Source organism: Brassica napus, chromosome A3, assembly GCF_020379485.1.
Source record: "Brassica napus cultivar Da-Ae chromosome A3, Da-Ae, whole genome shotgun sequence".
NCBI classification, from domain to species: Eukaryota; Viridiplantae; Streptophyta; class Magnoliopsida; order Brassicales; family Brassicaceae; genus Brassica; species Brassica napus.
The window spans coordinates 3,885,029-3,910,032 of NC_063436.1; the positions used below are offsets into that span (position 1 = coordinate 3,885,029).

Here is a 25,004-nt window from a genome sequence, read left to right on the forward strand (position 1 = left end):
ATAGACCCGATACATTGTATATAATCCGGTTCGGATTTAATGAAAAATTCGTTAATTAAAAATCTGATATAACCAGGTAAAAATCCAAAAACTCACTATTAACCTGCAATCTGATACCATTGATCTGATTACAAAATATTTAATAGTAATTTTTTTTTTAAAATTGATTAAATTACTCATATATTTATTAATATTACATAAATTAGTGATTCCTTAGAATTTGATAAAATTTTGTTATGTTATCCAAATAAAAAATGATAATACAAAAAACTTATTGATATGACAATATTAGTTTATTTCGTCTTTAATAACCTATTATAAGTTGGTGTTTTTATTTTAGATTTAAAAATTGATTTTAATATAGTTTTTAAAATTTTCTTGAACACTCGTAATTGCCATATCAATATTATGTATAAAATGACATTATAAATGGAAAAATGATATTCAAATATGTATATGATATATGGTGTAGGATATATGATTTTGGTTTGTATTGAAAAAATGTATAATATTCAAATGATCTGTTTTGAATATTGAGATGTATATTTAAGAAAATGATATTTTCATGTTTGCTAATTTAGTTATAGTTCGTAATATATTTATACATATATTATATTTAAAGTTAGTATATCTTTTAAATATACATAGGCCCATTATTTATAGATCTATTTAGATGTACATGTAGGCCCAAAACCAAAAGACTTAAATGCCATTAATGAATTTTATTCATCCTTTGTAAAAATAAGGGTATTTTTGAGAAACTGTAATTTTCATTAAGTGAATGATCCTCTTTTAATGGTATTGATATAGTTTATTTAGTTTAGATATAGCAAAAATTAATTATTAATTCAGTTCAAAAAAAAATTTATTAATCAGTAAAAATAAAATGTTGAATTTTGCTAAATAAAATTATTATAATATGTAAAAGTTGAATGTATTTTGAATTACTAGGTGAAAAAAAAAGATCAACTGAAATTTCAGAATGAACAAAATCGAATGTTGAATTTTGAAACCACTGCGAATAATATATGTAAATATCTCTCTCTCTATATATAGTGCATGTCGGTAACATCTTTCAAATTAATATGAGTGTAATGTTATTATCATTTTAAATCCAGTTTAGAAAAATATCATTTATTCAAGTTTTTATGTTAACAAATGTTGTAGTCCATCTTAAGAAAACAGTGTATGTATATATGTTTTGAATTTATATATATATATAATCCATCGCAACACACTCACTTTAAAAAAAAAAAGAAAGAAAAATATGAACTAGAAAGGCTGACGTTTTGCATAACTGTGGCTTGAGAAAGTTTTTTTTTCTAAAATTCTTCTAAATTACATTTATAAAACCGATAAATGAAATATTTACTATTGTGGAATATCCACTATCGTATCAAATCAGACCAGATGAAGTGGGATTGTAATAGAAAGTATAACATGTCCGTATCATCTAATGAAAAATTGCATCAACTAAGTGACAATAACATAGATTTAACTATAAAGAATAGTAAAGGCTAAATCTCTTCATCAGGAAATAGCTTATCCTTTAACGAAGGGACACAATATTTTCAAGTTTTCTGTGGAACACCATCAACAGTTCAACACGCACCACCATATACGTTCTGCCTGCACTCGTTCTTGTACAATGTCTATGTTGCATATGGAATCTTACAAGGATGAAATAAAGTTGCATATGACATCCGCCATCTGAGAATCATATTCATGTCCTTCCATCTGGAAATGGCTAACGCCTTCAAGGAGGTGTGTTTCGGTGCGTCCCGCTGCAGATTTCAGCTTCTTCTTGAGCTGGCTAACGCTGGTGAAACCGTCTTGTGTTCCCATAACGAAGAGTTTGGGTTTAGGGGATGAGAGAATGGCCTTGTGGTGCCTCCCAAATAGAACCGAGGCCATTAGCCCAAACGGGTATCCTAAACTCACATATCCAACAACTTGCTCTACTTGCTCCACCGCTGATCCTGCGATTGGTGCACCTGCCATAGACATAACTTCATTTCATTTTTTCTTTTACAATATAAAGAATCTATTTCATTTATTAATTCTAATTCTACCACAATGGCAACTCACAAGGCTATGTAAGAACATCAAAAAAGAGGTTACGAATCTATACAAGATGCACCATGTCATACAAAGATCTGATGTCGTCACTCTGTACCTCAAAACCACCCAGACACATTACATTGATTGAATCTATTCAAACTTAAACCAAAGCTTATCTTTTTTCACTTCTTCTTTCCACAGTCTATTGAAACTTTCTTATTCAATTCTCATGTAATACTCTCTAAAGTTGACTCAAACACAAGAAATCTGCTTCATCTACACAGCTAGAATTACATCAACTAAAATCAACTAAACCGGAACAAAGTTACCTCAGCTGATACAACACATCAAGTAAATTAGCAAACTTACAAAAGAACAAATCATATTGTCAGTGTCAACAATACCACTAAACTCATCTCCCTCCGAGGTAATAACTAATGAGAACTCAACAGAGACACAAAGGGGTCAAAAGGAACACCTTTTGTTAAGTTTTTCACCACAAAAAACAGATCAAACACAGCTCGAATGTTCAAAGCTATACCCTCGATTTGAATACTAACTCAGAAGAATCCACACACTGAATTTCGAAGGAAAGGTGGAAACTTTACCGGCAGAAGAACCCACGAGGAGGATCCTATGAGCACCGAGATTCTGAGAAACCCACCGACAAACAGCAATCACATCCTTAACCTCAGCGAAGCCAGTAAGAGTAGCCCTTCCCGTTGATTTTCCAGCACCTCTTGTATCCAAAGTAACGGCCTTGAAACCTTTACAGGCCAGCTCAGAAGCTATGCCTTTGAGCAGAGCCTGACAACCACCCAAGAGCGAGAAAGGGTGGACCAAAACTACAACCAGATTCTCCTCGTGGCTGAGTTGCTCATCTCTGGGTTTGAAGATTCTCGTGTGGAGCTTCACCCCTTCCTCGGAATCAACGTCATACGATTCCACTACAAAGTTTGAAGATGACGACGACATGTTTCGTTTCGGAGAGACCAATGTTTTTTTTGGCAAACCGTTTGGGTTAAATCTCGAACGACTTGATTCATGGTTGGTTCTGTTTTTTTTTTTTTGTCAACGGTTGGTTCTGTTATAACATGAATTTACAGTCAATCTCTAACCGTTTGGTCCGTTTCCATCGGTTTAACTTTTTTTCCCCTGTGTATTATTTTATTTTACGCCTACAAAAATGCGGTAAAGCCCATGTTTTAAGGACCTTAAATTAATTAGGGCCTAACTTTTAAGTAAATTATTTTTAGGTCCTGGTTTCTAATTAGAATTAAGCTAAGTTTTGGTTGTCACTGATAGGGCCTGGCCCTAGAGGTTGTGTGTTCCTAATTTAATTGTTTTCAGTCAAGAATTCGAAAACCATTTCAAGGACACTGGATTCTGTTTAAATGCAAGAGAAAGGGTCAGCTGAATGTATGGAAGTGAATACTATTGACTAATCTAGTTTCCCCTATTTACGTAAGTAAGGTTTGGGTGTGGAGTGGTGGCTGCCCAGTGGGGGGCCATGCAAGCCTCGTCCTGTACTAAACTAAGCCTGGTTACAAGCCACTATTTGAATTTCTTATTCATTTTCTAAGTTCTATTTAATTCCTTTCTTTTCATATATGAGGTTTTCGAAAACTGATTTCTTGAAAAAATCCCAGCTGTAGAAATGTAAAAAGTGATATTACATTTCTGTGGCCAGTGTAAATGAGAGTAAGAAAAAAGCTACAGAAAATCAAATGGGTAGCTGAAGCTCTACGCAGGCAAAATCGACTGGTTCCTAGACACGGCTATCTGCTAGGCTAAACGATTAGATCCAGATGCTCTTCTCCTCCTACGCTTCTTCTGCCGGATCCTCCATATGCTTAGTAGCACTAGAACTCCTACATCAAAGGATACACAACACAATCAAATCGAAATCCAGAAACGTTTGAAAGTTAAAGCAGACTTGAAAGAAGTTGGGAATATTACCACTAGCTGCAACACCAGCAGGTACTATCCAGCGAGTAGCAACAAGAAATGACATGTCAATCTGCAAATTGAGGGCAAAATAATACAAACTTTTTAGTCCCTCTAGAACTGGCTTAGACAAAAAAAAGAAGCTAGAAGATAAGACGAAGTACCTCGTCTCTATTGAACAGGCCTCCGAGATACTTGCTCCTGGAAGAGCTTAGTTCACCTTCTTCCCTGGTTGATCTATAACGTGCTGGTCTTGTATTCTCCACTGTAGAATTCAAGCCTCGACCTAAATCAATGCCACGATAGCCGGGCAATCTACGGTTCCTTCCTCTGACGTGTAAGTTATATCCTTTAGTCCCCCATACTTCAAATCTGGAGTCGCCCTGACAGATTAGCTCCTTTCCGATCACAGAAGAGTATGTCGAAAAATTCACATCAGTTCTTCGAGACGGCAGTTGCTTCTCGTCTGTGGTTACGGGTGAATATCTCTTAGAAAACTTCGAGAAAAGCACGGGGTCTTTGATGTTTGAACTGGTGAAATCTAGCATTTTCTTCAGGAGCCAGTAGCAGTTGGTGACCATGTGGCTACTGTCCAGGCAATTTGAGTCTCCATATACACCAACTCGGCCATCACCAATCGACAAAAGCCCAAGAACAGCAGGGTCTTCCTGTAAATAGAGCAGAATATTACATAAAACTATGCAATTCAACCAAAGAAGAGCAAGGCAGTAGTAAGAAACGAAGAAAAGTTGTTTCTCATTACCTTCGAGGACCCTGTTAGCAGCAGATTCTGTGTGGCACCACTCTCAGAGCTGTCCAGTAAAGGAAAACTGTGCATAAACCCACCAGCAGGAAACCTGACAATGTTCGTTCCAGAAGCATATCGACTCTGCTCACCGTCAATACTGAAATCCCCATTCAGAATCTTGTCTCCAAACGCAATTCCAAAAGACGCAAGAAGGTTATTCAGTGCGGGAATATTTGCACCTCCAGTGACTGGAGTCCACCAACTGCGTGTGTTATCATCGAAGAACCTCATTTTCACCATGGTATCGACATTATACCACTCAGCAAACACAATTAGACCCAGTCCTGTATTGATGACATCATATCTGAGTTTTTCAATTTCTTCTGGAAAGTATTCATCTTCAAGGTCAACCATCAAAAGAGTTCCATATTGCTGAGCATCGAAACATGTAAGGGGAGAACCAAGAGTCTCGATATAGTACCCAGCATCACGTAACATGTTGAACATGATGTGATAGTTTGTATGCAGGTGATCACCATGCCAATCAAGAATGTCATTGCGGACATCCAAAGAGTCTCTTGGAATATACCCTGGAGGATATTTGATGCTGTGAAATTGATCCCACAATATACGTTTCGCTCGTGGTGGGGTGGGAATAACTTTCAGTTTCAACTGAAGAGTGCAAGTGCTTCTTCTAGGCCCAGTTTCTCCAGGGGCTGGTGGGCTATAGACTTTCACAGTTACATTACCCTCTATTTCACCTGTGAATTGTGCACCTTCTTCCTTGATCTGCATGTGTATAGCTAGATAACCAGTCCAGGGCCATATGACATCCGGGTACTTAAAGTGAATGCTCAGAAGATTTCCTTCCTCGTTTGCAGCATGCCATGTTGGTGCACCTTCAATGTAGCCAATGACACCCATACCATTTAGAATTGTCGTGTTGAAAATGACAGGCATAGCACCCGCATATAGTGGCTGACGACAAAAGGGCCAGGAATATGGACAATCATTATAGTCAAGAATGCTCGGGAAGATGCTTGCTCGGGGGTGGTAGCTCTTTAGAATTTCATATGATTCTAATCTGACAAAAGAGGAAAATTAGAGACTACAAAAATTAAGGAAATAGGAAGAAAATAATAAGAATGAATCCAACGGTGATTACCAATGAGGGTAAGTTAACTTACAGATCAACTCTTCCTGCACCCTGCTCATACATATTAGGACCTGAAAGCTTAGCAGCACCTTCGACCAACGCCTGCTTCATGCTTGCTGGATTAAGCAGGTCCTTCCTACTAGCTTCAGGAATAACACTTACAAGTAGACAAACAATACCAGCAACAACAGGACTGGCCACACTTGTTCCAGACAAGCTTTTACAACCAGTGCTAATCTTGGACCCCATAATTTCACGGCCATATGCAACCACATCTGGTTTGACACGGCCATATCTGTAAGCCATTTTTTTTAAAGTTAGGAGCTGAATGAAAACAAGCATTTTGTATCTCTACAATTGCAGGGTTCGTAAAATGGAAATGTACAAGCAGCAAAGAAATGCAGTACCCATGAGGAATCTCCCAGGTGCTCATGCCACGAGATGAAAATGAAGCTATGTGATCATCATAGTCAATACCACCGACACCAATGACATCACTCTGGTCAGCTGGATTATTTAACGTTCCGTAAAGTGGCCCATCATTTCCAATTGCTGAGACCATAATGATATTGCTGGCTGTTATTTCCCATACCTGTTCAAAGTTAATCAGCACCTCGGGAACACGATACTGTTCATATATCTCCAGAGAAACACCCCGGCTCTTGACTCAACAGGATGATAAAAACTTCAACCAAGAGATTAAGGAGCCATTACCTTCTCTACAAAAGGCAGATCTAAGTAGTCCGGTCCCCCAATGCTCAAATTCAATACATCCATATCTGTTGCTATGGCATAATTGAAAGCGTCAAGAAACCATGAGGTGTACGATACCTGCAACAAGCTGAGCGCAAATTTCTCATAACCTATTTGATTAAGATAACTTGCATATCTGGGAAAACAATGCAAGAGAGGACAAAGAGAAAAGGTAGAAACTCATATATAAAACAGTCAATTATACTATACTGAGGAAAATAGAGATCAACGTGTAGGTCTCTGTAACCATTATTAATATCTTAGCAATTGCATCATGAGTGAGTAAGATTTAGTTGAGGAAGACACGTATCTGATGCGTGATCATGCATTACCTGGTTATCTGTGAACACTCGGAAGGCATAGATCTCCGTGTCTGAGGCAAAACCAAGACATTCTGAATTTTGACCAGCAATAACACCCGCAACAAATGTTCCATGCCCCAGGTTGTCATTCAAAGTGTCCTCATTTGTCCAATTTGTACGCTCCTGAAAGTTACTGCGTTAATACCAGCTTCAGAGCTTAACAAGACAATTAGAATCTCAAAGACAAACTACTAGCTTTAAACACTACAGCTCTTTATCTAAAATCTTTGAGCAATTCTATGGTACTTTTATTAGTTTCTTCAACCTTGATGTTACGGAAATGGGGATGGTCAGCTCTTATTCCAGTATCAAATATAGCCATTTTGACTTTAGCACCAGTGTACCCCTTCTTCCAGAGAACATCTGCTCCAAACATGGACGTCACTTGAGTCTTCTGAAACATTAAAAAAAAAGTGTAACTCGTAAAAAGAAACTCACTTTCAATTTACGAATGCTACACTATTATAGTCGCATTAAGTGAGCAAACAAAAAAAGCAGATAATAATATAACTTTGACAATCTCTCTCACTTGAGCAAGAAGACGCCTTGATGACGTGGCGTTACTAGAGTGATCAGCACCTCCTTCGAAAGACATGGAAGTGAAGATCTTCCCCGGAAGCTTCTCCCCGTCGCGAAAAGATCCTCCAAGCAAAACTCTCTGGTACCTAAACTCAACGCTCACATCTTTCACCATCGCCAGCCTCTCAATCTCTCCAACGACGGCCTCTCTCCCGCTCTCCTCGATCCATAGAACGCCGAAGTCCGTCGGATACTTCGCCGCCGGGTTATTCCTCTCGATCCACCCCCAACCGCCGGATCGGACCTCCGATTCGAGGTAAATCCGATGAGTCTCCGCCGGCTCGTAGTGCTTGAATCGGATTATGTAGCTTGCGTGCGTCGCAATCTCGGACTCGGAGTGAGTTGCGTGCTGCGGGTTGAGACGGAGACGCCAGAAGAGGAAAACGGAGAGGAGAACGACGAGGATGGAGGATCTGCAGGCAGATGAAGAAGCTTCTGCGAGGAGCATCTTCATGGAGATGGTTGGATCAGCGAGATTCGCAGACGCACATGCCGTAGCTGGAGAAAGTGCTTCTTCACTCCTATGATAGTTTTGATTTTTCTGGTCGCTGCAGAATGATGAACCAACACGGAAGAGTTGGTGGAGTGAGTGACTTTTGAACCGGTTGGTTCAGCTTCAGCCAGAACAAACCGACTGGTTTGTCAATTGTCAGGTGCATAAAATTCCGGTTGTTTCCGGTTTATTGGGTGATAACTTTGCTTAAAATCTCATATAAGTGTTTTCTCAATTAATATGCATATTTATTAATAAATGTGATTTGAACCTTAGACTGTGAGTATTAATAAAAATGTCTAATTAAACTATTAGACTAAAAGGTCATTCTATAAAATGCATCTTAGTGTTCTACAGAGAAATGATTGGTAAGTTTTTTGGTGGTGAGTGTTGTTTCATTCTATAAAATGCATTTTTGCTGTAGCAATCATGCTTTATTTAAAAAAAACTGAACTTACAGCCAAAAAATTAGAAAAAAAAATATATTATTTCTGGAAATCAAGTTTTCTACCCTATTTATTTAGTGCTTTGGATGTCTTTGGAAATAAATCTATAGAAAAAAAAATTTAAATCTACAACTAAGAAATTCACAACCTAATTTATAAAGTGAAAAATGTAAAGTTACAGCACCAACCAATATGGTCCAAAATGGTTATAAAATGTGTGATTGGTTTGAACTGAATATATTAACATCTAAATGTTGATTTGGTTATTTTTCTCTCTCTAGTTTTTTCTCCAACTTCTTTCTAAAAGAAACTTCCGTCCAACTTTATAAGTTCCGGTGGCCGGTGGCTCTTTGCCGCCGGTCACCATAATCTTTTGTTTTTTTGGCTTTGTATTATACTTTTCTCTTCGCTTTGGCGACTAGTATATTCGCGGTGGTGATAAATAATATTCGCAGTGGCGAATTTTTGTTGTGTATTCAATCTAAATCGAAGCAAAACCTCATGATTGTGTCTTCGATGTTCTTCGATTGAGATTGATCTAGTATCTATGTTTCAACCTTTTGTTGTGTTTCATCCCAATCCCGTTGACTCGCTAATCGGGAATCTTATTCACCGACTCAACTCGACCTCTTTTTAAAAGGGAATCAGACTTTGCCGATCTACTAGCCGTCTTCGGCTTTATGGTAAAGCCTCCCGGCTTCAAGATGGTGAGTTTTGCTGGATTTCTTAAGTCTTATTGGAGTGGAATCAGTAGAGATGGCGTTGATACGGTCCATCAAAGTTTCTCTCTCCAGTCTGACTCAAGCTTCCTGTGTTCTTAATGATCGGTGAATCATGATAACTCTGGTTAACTAGTCTCGGACGAGAACGAAAGGTTTGGGAGTACAAGACTTGGCGATTTGAGGTGTTGCGGTCGCTTCAGAAGAAGAATCATTACCGGCGGTAACCTTCCACCGGCGATGAAACCAAAGGCGGTTTGGTCAAAGAGGTGGAATCAGACACGTCTTGTGAGTGCACCAATACTCTGCCACGTAGCAATAATTTTGCTTAGAAGTTACACGTGTTTATTTGTATCGTTACTTTGCTTTTATTCACGTGTTGGACTTAAGTGCCATCTTTGTACTCCTTTTAAGCCCATGAGGCTAATGAAAATGTTGACAAAAAAAAAAAAAAAAATGTTGATTTGGTTTAACCGGATTTTGATTTTGCTTGGAAAGGAAGAGTCAGCTTGTGGGCCCACTTATTCCAGCGCCTATCTATGGGCTTCTGGCCCACGAAAGCAACCAAATTTACAAAGTTGACGTGATTTTACGGTTTTACAAAGTCAACTCCGGTTTAGATAAACTAAGCGAATCAGCAGTTGCCACGTGTTAAATCCACGAAGGCGCTATTCTTAGGCCAGTCGTTGAACATTGTAGTTCCCGTGAGTGTGAGAGGTTGTTTGTTTCTCCGAAGATATTTTTTTGCTTCGGTAAGCCCTTCCCACTCTTCTTCCCACCTTGAGACTCTCCTTTCTCACTTCACCTTCGCCGCGTAAGAATGGCGGCTGTAGAGAGCCTACCTCCCGGAACGCCGTCTGCGATGAGGAACGCTTTCGGGACCGTTCTGTCAGCTCTGATCCTCGTCCTCATTGGTGTCCTCGCTTTCTCGATCCGACTCTTCTCCGTGAGTTCCACTCACCTCTCTGCTCGTTTGATTCATTCCCAGTGCTTTACAATCCGCTAGGCTCTAGATCGGGTTACACTAGTTTAGATCCGATTGTTCCGGATCCGATCTCATCATCTGCTGTTTTATCGGTGTTCATCCAAAGCTTGCATCTGCGTCTTATCTCTACTTTGAATTAAGAGAATGCTTGGGATGAGGCTAATTGTGATTTGAATTTATATATGTTATACGTATCGGTGTTTAATTATTCTGTTTGGTAACGTTCACTGATTTTTCTTTTCAGGTGATAAAGTATGAAAGTGTGATTCATGAGTTTGATCCTTACTTCAATTATAGAGTCACTCAGGTTCCCTCTCTTTTCTTTATATCCAGGTTATAATTAGTTTTTGCTGTGTGGGCGAGTTTAATTTATCATGTTTTTTGTTTATTTCAGTTCTTATCGAAGAATGGAATATACGAATTCTGGAATTGGTTTGATGATCGGACCTGGTAATTTTAGAATCAGAAATTTGGTCTATTTTCTTTGATATCTTCAATAGTGTTTTTACTAATTTGGTTTGATTTTAGGTATCCTCTTGGCCGTGTGATTGGAGGAACTGTTTACCCTGGCTTAACATTGACTGCTGGAACTATCTGGTGGTGAGTGTAGTTTCAATTATTTGATAAAACGTATGGGGTCAGTTTAAAAATTTAATAACTACATCTATCTGCCACAGGGTCTTGAATGCAATAAACATTCCTCTGTCAGTAGAGACTGTTTGTGTCTTCACTGCACCTGTGTTTTCTGCTTTTGCATCATGGGCGACTTACCTTTTGACCAAGGTTTATCCCTTGTCGAACGTGATCTCTTTAGTAAATTCCTGAACCAGTTGATCAAACAGTATCTTTTTGTGTTGTAACAGGAAGTTAAGGGTTCCGGTGCAGGATTAGCAGCCGCTGCTCTTTTGGCCATGGTATGTTATTCAGTTGATATACGTGGCATTTTTCTTCAAGTGATGTTTCGAAAAAAGCTATCAACAGCAAACCTTAAGTTCCTAGAACATCATGGTTGCGACCTTTAATATGTTTTTAATTCCATGTAACTATTTAGCATTGGTAAATCGTTTAGTGGAAATTCTAGAAAAGTCCATTGATGCGCTTCCCTCATATAACTATTTAACTGTTTTGTTTTTCTGTTTTTTCCTACTAAATGTTTATCTTTGCAGGTTCCCTCTTATATATCCCGGTCTGTAGCTGGGAGCTACGACAACGAAGCTGTTGCCATTTTTGCTTTGATCTTCACTTTTTATCTTTACATAAAGGTAAAGTTTTTTTTTAATTTTTATTATATGGAGCATGTGAATAATAAAATGCCTTCAAACCAACACTAACCTTTCTCTTGTCAATGCAGACACTAAATACAGGTTCCTTGTTTTATGCCACCCTGAATGCCATTGCATACTTTTACATGGTACGACTTGGGATCATTCCTCATTTTTTTCTCCTTTCCTTTTTACCATTCTCCCTCAGTTATCATTTTTTCTTTTTTTCTTCATCACATAGGTATGTTCGTGGGGAGGTTACACCTTCATTATCAATCTGATACCAATGCACGTGCTTCTGTGCATTGTAACTGGCCGATACTCTCCACGACTATACATTGCCTATGCTCCTTTGGTATGAATCTTCTTCCTTCTGGTAATAGATAAAAAATATATTGTCTCTGTTGGAGTTAAGTGCTTGTACGTATCACGTAAGATACTGAATAATAGCTGAAATGAGACTATTCTGAAATTTAGTGTGCATGCATATGCAGGTTGTGTTAGGCACGCTGTTAGCTGCGTTGGTACCTGTTGTTGGCTTCAATGCGGTTTTGACGTCTGAACATTTTGCCTCGTTCTTGGTGAGTTCTTTCTTTATGCCCTTATTTTTAAAGCATGCCTCTTATTTTAATGCTTAGTTTATTCATTTTGAATTTGAGTCTAACAACGACCATGGATCAGTCCTCTCGGTGCTTAATTTTCTGGATGCGAGTTTACCATGGATCAGTCCTCTCCGTGCTTAATATTCTGGATGCGAGTTTACTTACTTTATCGTTGAATTATGCAGGTTTTCATTATCATCCATGTAGTAGCACTCGTATACTATATCAAAGGCATTCTTACTCCTAAAATGTTCAAAGTTGCTGTGACACTTGTTGTATCTATCGGCCTGTAAGCTTTCTTATACTGTTTTTTCTCTGACATGTCTGCGATTTCTATACCTTGATAAGAGGAGTCTATCTGCATCTGATTCAGCTATACATATCTAGTACAGATGGATTATATATCAGGGCCTGTAAGCTTCTATGCTCCATTATTTTTACAGGGTTGTGTGTCTCATAGTTGTGGCAGTTCTTGTGGCACTGGTGGCTTCAAGTCCAACAGGAGGATGGAGTGGTAGGAGTTTGAGTCTACTTGATCCGTGAGTTGTTCTAGTTATTCAATCTTTATTTCTCCTACGGATTAATTTACATTGCAAATTTAGATTATGCCCTTCTCCGCATTTCAGAAATTCTGCTTTATCATCTGGTAATTGAAGCATATCTGACACTCCCCATTTCTTGGTTTCTTATCTATCATATAACAGAACTTATGCAAGCAAGTATATTCCAATTATCGCAAGTGTCAGTGAGCATCAACCTCCAACTTGGCCGTCCTATTTCATGGATATCAATGTTTTGGCTTTCTTGGTCCCTGCTGGCATCATTGTGAGTTCAACGTTTATTATAGTTAGATTTTATACGGAACAACATTACATTTTTCCATAGAGTTAGGGTTGATTCTTTTCCATTTTCTTATTCTTCTGTTGGTAGGCGTGCTTTTCGCCTCTGTCTGATGCGAGCTCTTTCGTGGTCCTCTATATTGTAATGTCTGTATACTTCTCCGGAGTTATGGTGAGTTGCATGCCTACGAATTACAGATTCATCTTTCCCTTGCCTACTTCTTTTCTTCCACCCTGAATCACCTGTCCTCCTGATTTCTAGGTTCGTCTTATGCTCGTGCTTGCTCCAGCAGCATGCATCATGTCTGGAATTGCGCTCTCTCAAGCTTTTGATGTTTTCACGGGTTCCATCAAATACCAGTTATCGTCTAAATCCAAAGATGATGTTAGTATGCTTCTCTCTCTACTTTATTCGCTCTGATGAATCATCTTTGCTACCCAAGTTATCGACAAAACATTGTTTGTGTTTCGACTGTTAGGCAGAGGACAACACTTCTACAAAAAATGCCCCAAAAGATGATGCTTCTTCTGGTAAGGCTGACAAGGGTGAAGAAGTTGCAAAAGAACGGTTGTCAAAAAAGGGCAAGAAGAAAGAGAGAGAACCTGCTGAGAAACCTTCTGTGAAGTCTAAGATTGTGAAGAAAAAGGCTCTTGTTTTGCCTCTTGAAGCCTCTATAGTTGCGCTTCTTCTCCTTATAATGTTGGGTGCTTTCTATGTGGTATGCAGTCTTTCTTGGAGTTGTTAGTTTTGATCCCATCTTTTATAATTAGTTGAGACGACAAAGTACAAATGATTAGACTTCTAATGCATACCTTTCTTTTTTGTAGATTCATTGTGTTTGGGCAGCTGCAGAAGCATACTCAGCTCCATCAATAGTTTTGACATCTCAATCGCACGATGGCCTTCACGTTTTTGATGATTTTAGAGAGTCTTATGCATGGTTAAGCCATAATACTGACGTGGATGACAAAGTAAGTTTTTTAGATCGTATTAAGCCTGATGTGTTAAGGTGTATTTGATATATGAACCTGAGTTTGGTTTGCGGAATCAAAATCATGTAGGTGGCGTCATGGTGGGACTATGGTTATCAGACGACAGCTATGGCTAATAGAACTGTTATTGTTGACAACAACACCTGGAATAATACTCACATTGCAACTGTTGGCACTGCCATGTCATCTCCAGAAAAGGCGGCGTGGGAAATTTTCAACTCCTTGGATGTGAAATACGTTCTTGTCGTCTTTGGTGGTATGTTTTTTCTGGCTCATAATCATGACATTGTTATCTTTTATATTCTCTGATGAGACAATGATTTTATCAGGTGTGATTGGTTACCCAAGTGATGATATTAATAAGTTTCTGTGGATGGTGCGTATTGGAGGCGGCGAGTTTCCTCATATAAAGGAAGCTGATTATCTGGTACTTTTATGTCCTTCCCCATTCAATTTTAGCTACATGCTGTGATGGCGCAATAGTATCAAGGCGTTTGAATCTGAACCTGGTTACCTATTAATTTCTTTGCATAGAGAGATGGTCAATACCGGATTGATTCAGAGGCCACGCCAACAATGTTGAACTGTCTTATGTACAAGCTCTGCTACTACAGGTACGAAGCTTTCCTGTAAGTGTAAACTTTGAACTCTGTTTGCAAGCTCAGTTTTTATGTTTTTTCGTTTCAGGTTTGTAGAGACAGATGGTAAAGGCTATGATCGAGTCAGGCGGACAGAGATTGGGAAGAAACATTTCAAGCTCACACATTTCGAAGAGGTAAGATTTTAAATCTCTCACCACCAACCAGTGGCGCATTGGTTCAAACTTGGATTATGGTAAATGGAATTGGTTTTGTCATCAGGTTTTCACGAGTCACCATTGGATGGTTCGGATATACAAGCTGAAACCTCAAAAGAACAGGATTCGTGGTAGAGTAAAGAAGCTGAAACAGGTAAAGCACCCGAAAAGAATTTGTGAAATTAGTCTAAAATCCTTCTACGTACTCATTAATGAATCACTTAGTTAGTAAATCCGTATTAGTTGAATTTCGCCTTTAATAGGTATCATCAATTGGTACACGAGTGTGAGATAATGAGTTTGGAAGCTAAGATAGATCTGTCACGACTAAAGATACTCGTTTTATACGAAATGTGTTAATCTTGGCTTTTGTTATTGTTATTGTTTCCAGAAAACAACCTCTGGAGTGAGCTCAAAATCAGTGAAGAAGAATCCGTGGATGTAGAAATCCTATAACTTTCACCGTTGGATGGTGAGTTCTATGTTAACTCTTAGGTCTCTCTTTACCCTCGAGGAAGTTGTTGCGGACGCAGTCAAAGTTTCTGGTGTAGGATTGGTAAAAGTTTTGTAGACTTTTATGTGGATTTGTTAAGATGAATTTTCATGTTTATTGTGGAGAATTACTGGAGAATTACACTAGATATCTATGAAGAAGTTTAAATTTATCAAATAAACATCTATTTACACCCAAACACCGCTCCACTTTCACCTGAAGCTCTGCAATATTTTGACCCAAATTTAATATTTTGGTGTTTAACTGTTCCGGCCATTTCCTCTTAAAAGAAAGCCTGATACAGTACAAAAGCCTATATTAAAGCCCAAAACATCAGCAGAATCTTGTTTTCATGTTTTGCGAAGACGAATCATATCCCAAAGTACGACAGTCACCGTTCAGTTAAAAGTATCAGACAAGAAGCAACCACGATGCTTAGCCCCGCCACTCTCTCCCGGAAAACACCGAACCCTTTCAACTCTCTCGGGTTTTCCGGTAATAACACATCGCACTTCAACCGAAGGAGCAATCTTACTGAAGCTGGTTCAAGCAGGGCTCTTTCGTTTGGGCACAAACTGAATTGTGGTGGTCGTGTCAATTGGTCTGGGCGTTCCGGTACCGTGTTTGGACATCTGTGTCGAGTCTATTCGGTCTCAGGTGGAAGTTCAGGTGACTCCGGCGGAATTGGTGGTTCAGGTGGAGGTGGTGGTGGTGGTGGAGGTGAAGGCAGTGGCGGAAACGGTAACAAGTGGTCATTTCTGTCATGGTAAATATTTTTATCTCCTCTTATATTATATACTTCTTTGTGTAAACTGTAAAGATTGTTTCTTTCAAACGCAAATTCGATTAGGCTTATCAGACGTTGGATTATATTCATTGAGCTCTATCTTATTATGTTTCCTTGCTTTTGAGTTAAACAGATTAATTCACTTTGTGTTACGGTTTGGCTTATGATTTTTTTTCTGTGGTGCTTCAGGTACCTGTCTCTTCTATCAAACTATCCTGTTTTGACCAAAGCTGTGACATCAGCAATTTTGACACTCATTGGTGATTTGATCTGTCAGGTAACTCTCTTATTGGTCTCTCAGTAGTTAATCATATGTAACCTCTTGTTGTAAAAGGCAAGATTGCTTATTCTTGTTCCACTTGGGTTTCAGCTTACAATCAATAGAACCTCATCTCTGGACAAAAAGAGGACACTCACGTTTACCATATTGGGATTAGGACTAGTCGGTCCAGCATTGCATTTCTGGTATTTTTTCCGTGGACCTCTTACCGTTAGTACATCCTCAGAGAGTTTTGATGCAAAACATTTTTACAATCTAGTTATCTGATAGTTTATTTCATATTGATGTTAGCTTTCTGTGTGTTGTATTGTTTTCCTTAACCGTCAAAGCTATATTACTTTGCTGCTAAGTAGTTTGTTCATTTGAAGAGACTACTCATGCATCCGATGATATATTATTACTTGTGCCTATTTTCTACTTGCTCTCTGACATTTGCAACTTCATTAGGTATTTGTATTTGAGCAAAGTGGTGACAGCTTCCGGATTATCAGGCGCAGTTCTGAGACTTTTACTGGACCAGGTATAGCAAATACTCCTGTTTTGCGACTAACATTTAATTTTGCTATTTTGCTTGCTTTGTGTTAACACCAATCTTTTAATTTTGGCAGTTTGTTTTTGCTCCTGTTTTTGTTGGAGTTTTCTTATCAGCTGTTGTGACACTTGAAGGAAAACCATCAAATGTCATACCGAAGCTGAAGCAGGTTGGATTACAGCTAATCAATCTTAATTAATCTTCCACGAGAATGTTTATTGCATGGTATCTTTTGTTTTTGGTATTCTAATTGAGTCCACTAATTTGTGGCTGTGTAGGAGTGGACTGGTGCAGTGGTAGCAAATTGGCAGCTATGGATACCATTTCAGTTTCTTAACTTCAGATTTGTTCCACAAAACTTTCAGGTTTGATTTTACTAAACTCTGTTACAACATGAAATGGTAGGGGGGAAGAAAATAAAATTTGATGAAAGATAGAGATATGCTTCAAGCATAACGGCCATACTCTGGTTCTCTCATTAATGTCTTATAATGCATTAATGTCTTATAATGCAAAGCACTTTTCGCATAATGAGCTTGATACGAATTACAATGGAATGAAACTATTAGCTCTCTACATCATATCATTTTTAGGATTAGCCATTCACTCACTGTCTGAATGTCTCTGAACTGCAGGTGCTCGCTTCAAACGTAGTGGCATTGGCTTGGAATGTGATTTTATCATTCAAAGCTCACAAAGAAGTTGTTGCAAAATAGGCAATGTTTCGTTCCCTACAAGCTACATTTGTTGATGGATTGTAATCGGCAGAGTTTTGGGGGGGCAGAGAGTGCTTTTCTGCTGATGCAAATGGTTTGGTGCTCCAGAACAAATATGTTGGACTCTTCTCTTGACATTGTATGAATGTAGAAACAAGCTCGTCTTTCAATGTTTTGGCTTTTCCACACTATCTTAACCTTTCATATTTATCAACCGAGCTGATTAACAGTTTCAAAATATATAAAAAAATTCCTTTAATGCATTAATAAATTTATATAAATCTATAAAAATCTCTCAAAATTTAAAAGTTTACCGGACCAATCAACGACCCTTACAAAAAAAAAGATATTAGAATCTCAAACAGCTCCAATAATATGCTCAATGCATCTAAGCATGTATATGATTAAAAAGTAAATGAATTCTTCTCATTTTTATTTTCACCGCCCACTTCATAAGATTTGCTTGGAGATCACATCCCAATGTTCTTTTGGAACTTTGTAATCTGGTTCAAAAAGATCCAAGTCATCTGCCAAAAAGAAAACACGATCATCAACCATCTCAGAGACAAGCCTGATGTAATTCTTAGAATATCATTGCCAAAAAAAGGGGTAAAAATGACAGCTACTATTATTATATACCATGACATGAGGGGCGATCCTGACGCAGTAAACCGGAAAGCCTGTGTAGAATTTCAAAGGTCCTCCTGATTTCAAGGTTTGCATCGCACAGTCCAGCGAACCAGTGTATGGATATTTACCCTGAGCGTCGGGTTGCATTTTTTGGATCTGTGTTTTGACAAAGTCAAATGGAAGACTGCAAGCCGCAGCGCAGAATCCAGAAACAGCACTTGCTCCTGCCAAAGGGACACAACCATCAAATTCAGAGACCTGTTTACGTGGGGAATACATGACCACAAGACAAAACTGATAAGACCTTGTTTAAGTTTAGTGCAGAACTATTGCAACTAGTTTAGAGATGTTTTTCCAGCTCGGTATAGTTTGAGAGCTAAGGGATCACAAGAGAGCAAAGAGTATGCATTCAGATCAATTTGAGCATGATCGAGATATTTAGAAACTCATCTCACTAAGTATTTTCTCTAGTCTACTTCTTTAACAGATTTGATGAAGTTAAACACACAACTGTGTTATGCATGACAACACTCCTGTAATCAGTAGCTGTTGTAAGTGTCAGTTTACAAGAAGATTCTGTGGGAATAGAAGCTTACCTACGACTGTGGATGTCTCCCCAAGACCAAGATTATCTCTCATATACTCAGCACTTTGATCATAAGACGCAAGCATCCCCATGTTCAAAGCCATTGCTCTGACCACAGTTGGCCCACAACCTTTCCAAAGCGCCAAAACTCCTTCATCAGCGCTAATACGGTAAAGCGCATGGAAGGCGTTGGTATAGTTCCTGCGCTGAGCTAACGGCAAAGTGTTATCAGCTTGCATTCTGATAAGCGCTAAATCGGCTGGACTACCAACGCAGGCACCAATAGCACCAGCTGTCAGACCACATAGAGCCTTCTGATAAAGCGGTAGTGGCTTCCCATCGTTAGCCTCACTTGCTTTCGCAGTCAGCATCCTGATATGTTCATAACGACACTACTTGATTAGTACAATAAAGGTGATGATAAAGAATATTCATCTGGATGGGATCAAGGTAATCCACAAATGATTTTTTTAACTTACTTGAATGATCCAAGACGGGCTGTGGTGTAAGTTGCTTGCCTCAGCAAACCAGCTGATAATCCCTATTGGAAATATTCAAGTCAAACAAGCTCAGGAGACATCGTCATAGCAGAAATGGCGTAAACCTAATGGTGTAATTAACAGAGTAGCAGATCATCATCATATACAACATTACAGATCAACCACAAACTTTTCATGTGCATCAACATAAGCACATCAATAGATAACATCCTACATAGATACATACATCTTCAAGATAAGTAAATGCATCAAGATAGATATAATCAAAATCCAAAAAGAAAGAAAAAAAAAAGTAATATATTCACCTTGTAGAAGGCACCGATACCTTCATTCTTCAACATGGTGGTGGTCACACTAGCTGCAGATCCCTGACCTAGTTGAATCCTCACCTTCATCAATCACCACCAAAAACAAATGCATCACTTCATTAGATTCACATCATCCAACGATTGCACATTGTGATGCACCTAATAGCGTAATTCTAATCAAAACATATCAACAGCAGCAGCTCAAACAGATACGAATCTCGATTATAAAAACTATAAATCCAGATCTGATCTGAGAAACAACTACACTCGGATCTGATGATGAACGCATTTCCAGATTTCGCGGAGGTGAGTATCAGCAAACCACAAGCAATAACTCCAACTTGTAACGACGAGATTCTACATGAATACGCTTGATCGATGAAGACATTTGACGTACAGTACCTTGATCATGTCAATAGGCTGGATAACGCAAGTGGCGAGCATACCAGAGGCACCGCCATTGACGAAAGGCTTCACGGCAGTCCAGATACCAATCGGAGCTACTTTCTTCTCCTCCGCCATCTCTTCCCTTTCTTGTTGGGAATCGTACGGAACTCTCGAACGCAACGAGACGAAGAGATTCCGCAGAGAAAGAGAGAGAGAGGCGGAGAGATTCACTTGGTGATGTTTATATTAAACAGTGACCAACTGAACTAAACCATTTTGAATTTTTGTGTAGATATTATCGTTTGAGATCTGAATCTAGCATTTTTGTTAAATTCGATTTATTTATTATTTTGGCATTTCTTTCGTGCTGTAGTAGCTAGTGGACCAGTGGAGTTGAAGATTCTGTTGCAGATTGACAATATCGAGGCCCAATGAATGAAAAAGCACTTGACGCTTTGTGGCTGGGTGTTGCTGCAACTAGAGAAAAATAAGATTAAATAAAATAGTAAGACCACTGGAAATTGGTATATGTTCCCATATATATAAGCACACATGAAAATATTTTTCTTAATTTGGCTTTTTCTAGGAGATTTTTCTCTACTTCATTCCTCTTGATTTTGGTATAACAAATTTTATAAACAAAGAGAAATAGATAGGTGAACGAACTACTACATGGCCGGTTGACATATGAAAACTGCAAGTAGATGATAAAGAAGGTTTGGTACAACAAAAGCATCATGATAATCAACTCTGGAACTCACAATGGTCACTCTACCAACGAATTGAACCAAGAAAAACAGCAAGGCGGATGAAGTTCAACGAAGGTTGTACAGGATCGAGACAAACATTAATTTAGTCAACAAGAATCTTAAGAAAACCTTAGCGAGGTCACCTCCAGGAACAACCGTTGGAGGTTGGTAGTTGATTCCACATTTGAACCCTGTTGGGAACCTTTTTTGAACATACTTAAATTCATTGAAAGCGGTTAGATGGGATCATTAAACTCCCCAACTACCATCGTGTTTGTTACACTCAATGCCATTTTGGCTAAGTTGTCTGCAAGGGAGTTCCTCTCACGAGGAATCCAAGCAAAGCTTACATTTTCAAAGTTAGCTACCAAAGATAAAATGTCAGAGATGACTCCATATAGCTCCAAGACAGCTTTCCCAGAGTTGAGAGCTTTGATTAGTTGTACAGAATCAGATTCAAATCTGACTGTTCTAATTTCCAGTGCTGAGCAGCTACTAACCGCTTTCCGCATCGCCATTCCTTCCGCCAGGAGGGGAGAATGAACAAAAGAAGAAACCTCCCGGTGTTGTTGAATTCCCTCTGCAGTGAATATAGCCCATCCCAGTCCCGCCTTTTCCGTTTGTATATCCCACGCTGCATCTGTTCTGACCACTACGGAGTTAGGTGCGTCGGACGGGGGGTTATGGATTAGTCTGAGGCGATCAGCAGTCGACGCAGGTTTGTCTTGGTTGTTACTCCACTCCCGAGCCAACCCGATAGCTGAAGACAGAGTATGTTCAGGGGAAGCAGAGTGTCCTTCGAACACAAACTTGTTGCGGGCTTTCCATATAGACCAGAGGACCCAGGGAACAAGAGATCCCGACACGATTCCAGTCGGTGGGAGGCACTGTGCAGAACAAAGCATGGTCCAACTCGATTCTAAATCTATAATTCCTCTGACATCCACCTCTGGCACTAGGGCAGAACAAAACCAATGTGTTTACAAAACCAACATGTAGGTAAAGAAAACAGTAGCAACTAGTTCCAGTTTGTAGATCATACCAGTCAACAAACTGAACAGTTCTTTTAGTCTTGATAGTACCAACAGCAGCATTAACATCTTTAGGAACAACATCTCCACGGTACATCAAACAACACGCCATGTATTCCCGTGCCTTGGGTCACACTTAGCCATCATACTAGCTGGCTCAAACACATCATTAGTGATCTCAGGGACTGATAGCCAGCGGCGGACGGAGAGGGGGCCCATGCCCCCAACTAACTTTTTAATTTTCTTTAACAAATACTATAAAATGTATATTAGTGACCCCAACTCAAAAATAAAATACAATGAAATTTTTTTGTACCCCTATTAAATATGTTTCTGTATCGGCCCATAGCTGCTCATGCATGGTAAGCCTTTGCAGCTGAGATGACTGTAGCGTAGCTGCGTAAGACGATTGATGGCTCCATCAAACCTCAACGACGTTGTCAGGGATCATATGATCTGAGATATCAACCTGTTTAGGTTCGTGTAGGTAGGCCACAATTTTTGCCCCCACGATACAGTTCATGGAATAGTATTTTTACTGTGGCTGGGCTGGCATGGTGGAACCCCAATTTGCAAAACGGATCTTATGTTTTTGAAAGCCTGCAAGGGATTTATTTATAAACTAAATGAAATGAAATATTCTTTGTACTAAGTAACACAAATCTAATTACATTTTAATAATGAAATTAAAAATTAGCAACTTGCAAATCACTCTAGAAAGTTAATAGGTTTGTCGTTGTTGTTTTGAGAAATTTTCAACCAAGGAAAAGTAGCATTAGATAAGTAATATTTTCTCCGTTTCAATATAGATGATGTTTTAGAAGGATTATTTTGTTTCAGTTTATATGAAATTTTGAGATTTTAAAGTTTACTAACTTTATTGAAAATTGTTCAACCAATTAGATTTTACAGTTTTTTTTATAATTGGTTAACTGATTTTAAAATTATATCTTTAATTTTTTTAAAATATATTTTTTTAATGTTTGTGCATACAAAACATCAAGTATTATGAAATGAATACTGAATTTGATACTGGATTTGTTTATTTTGGGGGCGCATTTGAACCTCAATGGAGACAACTTCATAAAGTGAAGTATTCTTTGGATAGTGAAGTTTTGTATTGATGCGTTGTGTGAGAATGTCAGATTAGTAATATTTATTGCCATAGAGGACTTGGATTACCTTGAGCAAACCTTTGGGCTCCATTTGATGTGTGACTGGATTGTAGAACAGTGATTCATATGTACATGATTAAGTATGATTGAAATGTTGATAATTTTTCAAATGAAAGAGATATTTACAACCAGGAGCTGTCCAAGCATAAAATAACTAAAGGTAGCCCACAATTACGAGCTATATATATCTACTAAAATCACTTCACCTCTTAGTCGGATTGGTATACTACGGACACCGAGAGTCTGAGATCAACTATTACGGAACTTGACACAAGTGCTCTAAACCCAGGATTGATCTTGGACTAAAGCTCACGAAACATCTGCTTTAAGCACCAAATTTTAATTAAAGGCATCCAAATTTTATAATATAGTCAGGTTTTATATGTTTTTAAAAATTGCATGCTTTAGCTAGGCATCCAATGATATGGGGTAGAGTCTGCCTAAACCAACAGAATGAAACAATGCAATTGTGGGATATTAGAGCATGTAATTGATTCATTTAGCAAATATTCATTTATGTGTTACACCATCAATGTAAGATAACAGAGTTGTGCAACTATCCTCTTTCCTTTTTTTGATATTTGTTCAAGCTAAGAAAACATTTGATCTTGGTGGTCATCGTTTAGTTTTTCTCTTTCACCTTCTATGCAAAATAGAGCTATTCCAATTTATCTCTCTCTTTTTCCTTATATTAGGTCATTATATAGTTAGAAACTTAGAATAAGCTTGTTTAAGATTTGCTTTTATTAGAATAAGATTGTTCTAGATTTGCTTACATCAGGAACCCAATATTTTAGTTTACATGCAATTCATGTATGGAGTCATGGTCCTAGTGTTTTCTTCATCTTGTTTGCACATGGGAGATAACCAGTAATAACTCTTTCTTAAATATGAAATATGGTCCTGATTAGGGGCGCACATAACATTAGGTAGGAGCACATAAAAAAGAAGGTAGGAGCACATAATATTGGTTATTACTTGGCTATGCATTTGGACATTGTCTTAGTTATATATCTTGAGTTTTAGATTATGTTCAACATTTAACAATTTACATATATACATTCAACGCCCACATGACTAAGAAGTAAAAGAGAATAACAAATAGCTAGCTCAACAAGCACATGGACACTAGGACACATGCTAGCCAGCACAAGAACAAACATCGCTAGCAATCAGATCCTCAAACCCATAAGAATATTAGGTTCATATTAGAATATAATAACTTAATATACATCTATGGCTTTTTTTTTTTGAACGATAACATCTATGTTCTATTTTATATTTATGCTTTTATGCCAATAATGGAACTTAGGTTTATTACAGTCACTTTTTATATTTATACATCTATGTTCTATTTTACATCTATGTTCTATTTATGCTTTTATGCCAATGATGGAACTTAGGTTTATTACAGTCACTTTTCTTATCACTGATGAATTGTTCGGAAGTTGGTGAAAATTTGTTTATGCGGATTCAATGGATCTTGTAAGTTGTAATCGTTTGTTACGATCCTCTATATCCAAACAACTGTCCAAACAATAATTGAATCTACTTGATACCTTGAACCCGAAACAGCCACTGAACTATTAAATCAGTCCACTGAACCAAACCGGTTAACTATCAATTTTCCAATTTTGCTGAGAAACTAGATAATTACTCGTACTTACTATAATCTGATCAATTCATATATTTCCTAATTTAGGAGTCATTAATGTCCTTCACCCAAACGATCAAGTCAGCAAATCAACCGTATCTTAGCCGCCCCACTCGACCCAAATAAAAACATGAAAACATTTATTTCAATTTTTGAAAGACACGTTATGAATGAATATATTCAAGTTACTTTTTTCAGCTCACGATATTCAAGTTACTTAATATAGAAAAAAAAAACATTAAAGACAATCACAATCTTACAGGATCGTAATTTCCGGTTTGACACTTGCACAAATATCCTAAATAATATATACTCCAAGAGTTAAACCAGAAAGCCATATTTAAATTTCTAAACCGAAAACATCAATTTGGTTCGGTTAAAACTATTTTTCCACACTGATCAGAAGTCCTAAATCCGGTAAATAAAGAGAACCGG

General features: G+C 38.1%; 6 protein-coding genes across 9 annotated transcripts; 2 read left to right on the forward strand and 4 right to left on the reverse strand.

Moving 5' to 3' along the window:
- Positions 1–1,526: 1,526 nt before the first annotated feature.
- Positions 1,527–3,119, reverse strand: LOC106386754. The gene is made up of 2 exons (XM_013826568.3): positions 2,670–3,119; positions 1,527–1,994 (listed from the first exon to the last, which is right to left on the reverse strand). Exons 1-2 carry the CDS (start codon positions 3,034–3,036, stop codon positions 1,672–1,674), a joined length of 690 nt encoding a protein of 229 aa, XP_013682022.2. The 5' UTR covers positions 3,037–3,119; the 3' UTR covers positions 1,527–1,671.
- A 553-nt stretch (positions 3,120–3,672) lies between these two features.
- On the reverse strand, positions 3,673–8,181 carry LOC106434371 (subtilisin-like protease SBT6.1). Of its 2 annotated transcripts, none has more exons than XM_013875217.3 (10): positions 7,557–8,181; positions 7,293–7,421; positions 6,998–7,150; positions 6,627–6,743; positions 6,320–6,504; positions 5,944–6,207; positions 4,772–5,840; positions 4,173–4,676; positions 4,021–4,081; positions 3,673–3,932 (listed from the first exon to the last, which is right to left on the reverse strand). In XM_013875217.3, exons 1-10 carry the CDS (start codon positions 8,058–8,060, stop codon positions 3,847–3,849), a joined length of 3,072 nt encoding a protein of 1,023 aa, XP_013730671.1. In that variant the 5' UTR covers positions 8,061–8,181; the 3' UTR covers positions 3,673–3,846. The 2 variants fall into 2 exon arrangements, with proteins under 2 accessions (XP_013730671.1, XP_022567875.1); XM_022712154.2 differs by having other exon boundaries at positions 6,627–6,753; positions 7,557–7,905.
- A 1,773-nt stretch (positions 8,182–9,954) lies between these two features.
- LOC106434378 (dolichyl-diphosphooligosaccharide--protein glycosyltransferase subunit STT3A) lies at positions 9,955–15,433 on the forward strand. Its single transcript, XM_013875239.3, has 23 exons — positions 9,955–10,210; positions 10,494–10,556; positions 10,644–10,699; positions 10,778–10,849; positions 10,927–11,032; positions 11,113–11,163; positions 11,416–11,511; positions 11,601–11,660; positions 11,753–11,866; positions 12,006–12,092; positions 12,299–12,402; positions 12,557–12,652; positions 12,818–12,938; positions 13,044–13,124; positions 13,215–13,337; positions 13,432–13,671; positions 13,781–13,924; positions 14,015–14,201; positions 14,275–14,372; positions 14,480–14,559; positions 14,633–14,720; positions 14,806–14,895; positions 15,133–15,433. Exons 1-23 carry the CDS (start codon positions 10,085–10,087, stop codon positions 15,184–15,186), a joined length of 2,337 nt encoding a protein of 778 aa, XP_013730693.1. The 5' UTR covers positions 9,955–10,084; the 3' UTR covers positions 15,187–15,433.
- Positions 15,434–15,441: 8 nt separating this feature from the next.
- On the forward strand, positions 15,442–17,812 carry LOC106434386 (protein sym-1). Of its 3 annotated transcripts, XR_007331008.1 has the most exons (9): positions 15,442–16,000; positions 16,211–16,298; positions 16,392–16,486; positions 16,749–16,821; positions 16,910–17,002; positions 17,112–17,198; positions 17,469–17,577; positions 17,613–17,695; positions 17,739–17,812. XR_007331008.1 is itself a non-coding variant. In XM_013875257.3 (8 exons), the coding sequence occupies exons 1-7, from the start codon at positions 15,666–15,668 to the stop codon at positions 17,547–17,549; spliced, it is 852 nt and encodes a 283-aa protein (XP_013730711.1). In that variant the 5' UTR covers positions 15,442–15,665; the 3' UTR covers positions 17,550–17,577; positions 17,613–17,812. The 3 variants fall into 3 exon arrangements, 2 of the variants coding, with proteins under 2 accessions (XP_013730711.1, XP_013730703.1); XM_013875257.3 differs by having other exon boundaries at positions 17,613–17,812; XM_013875249.3 differs by having other exon boundaries at positions 17,469–17,812.
- Positions 17,788–20,272, reverse strand: LOC106434397 (mitochondrial dicarboxylate/tricarboxylate transporter DTC). Its single transcript, XM_013875264.3, has 6 exons — positions 19,976–20,272; positions 19,571–19,654; positions 19,245–19,306; positions 18,776–19,137; positions 18,189–18,403; positions 17,788–18,076 (listed from the first exon to the last, which is right to left on the reverse strand). Exons 1-6 carry the CDS (start codon positions 20,093–20,095, stop codon positions 18,020–18,022), a joined length of 900 nt encoding a protein of 299 aa, XP_013730718.1. The 5' UTR covers positions 20,096–20,272; the 3' UTR covers positions 17,788–18,019.
- Positions 20,273–20,945: 673 nt separating this feature from the next.
- LOC125591218 lies at positions 20,946–21,852 on the reverse strand. Its single transcript, XM_048764968.1, has 2 exons — positions 21,720–21,852; positions 20,946–21,664 (listed from the first exon to the last, which is right to left on the reverse strand). The coding sequence occupies exons 1-2, from the start codon at positions 21,850–21,852 to the stop codon at positions 20,946–20,948; spliced, it is 852 nt and encodes a 283-aa protein (XP_048620925.1).
- Positions 21,853–25,004: the final 3,152 nt, after the last annotated feature.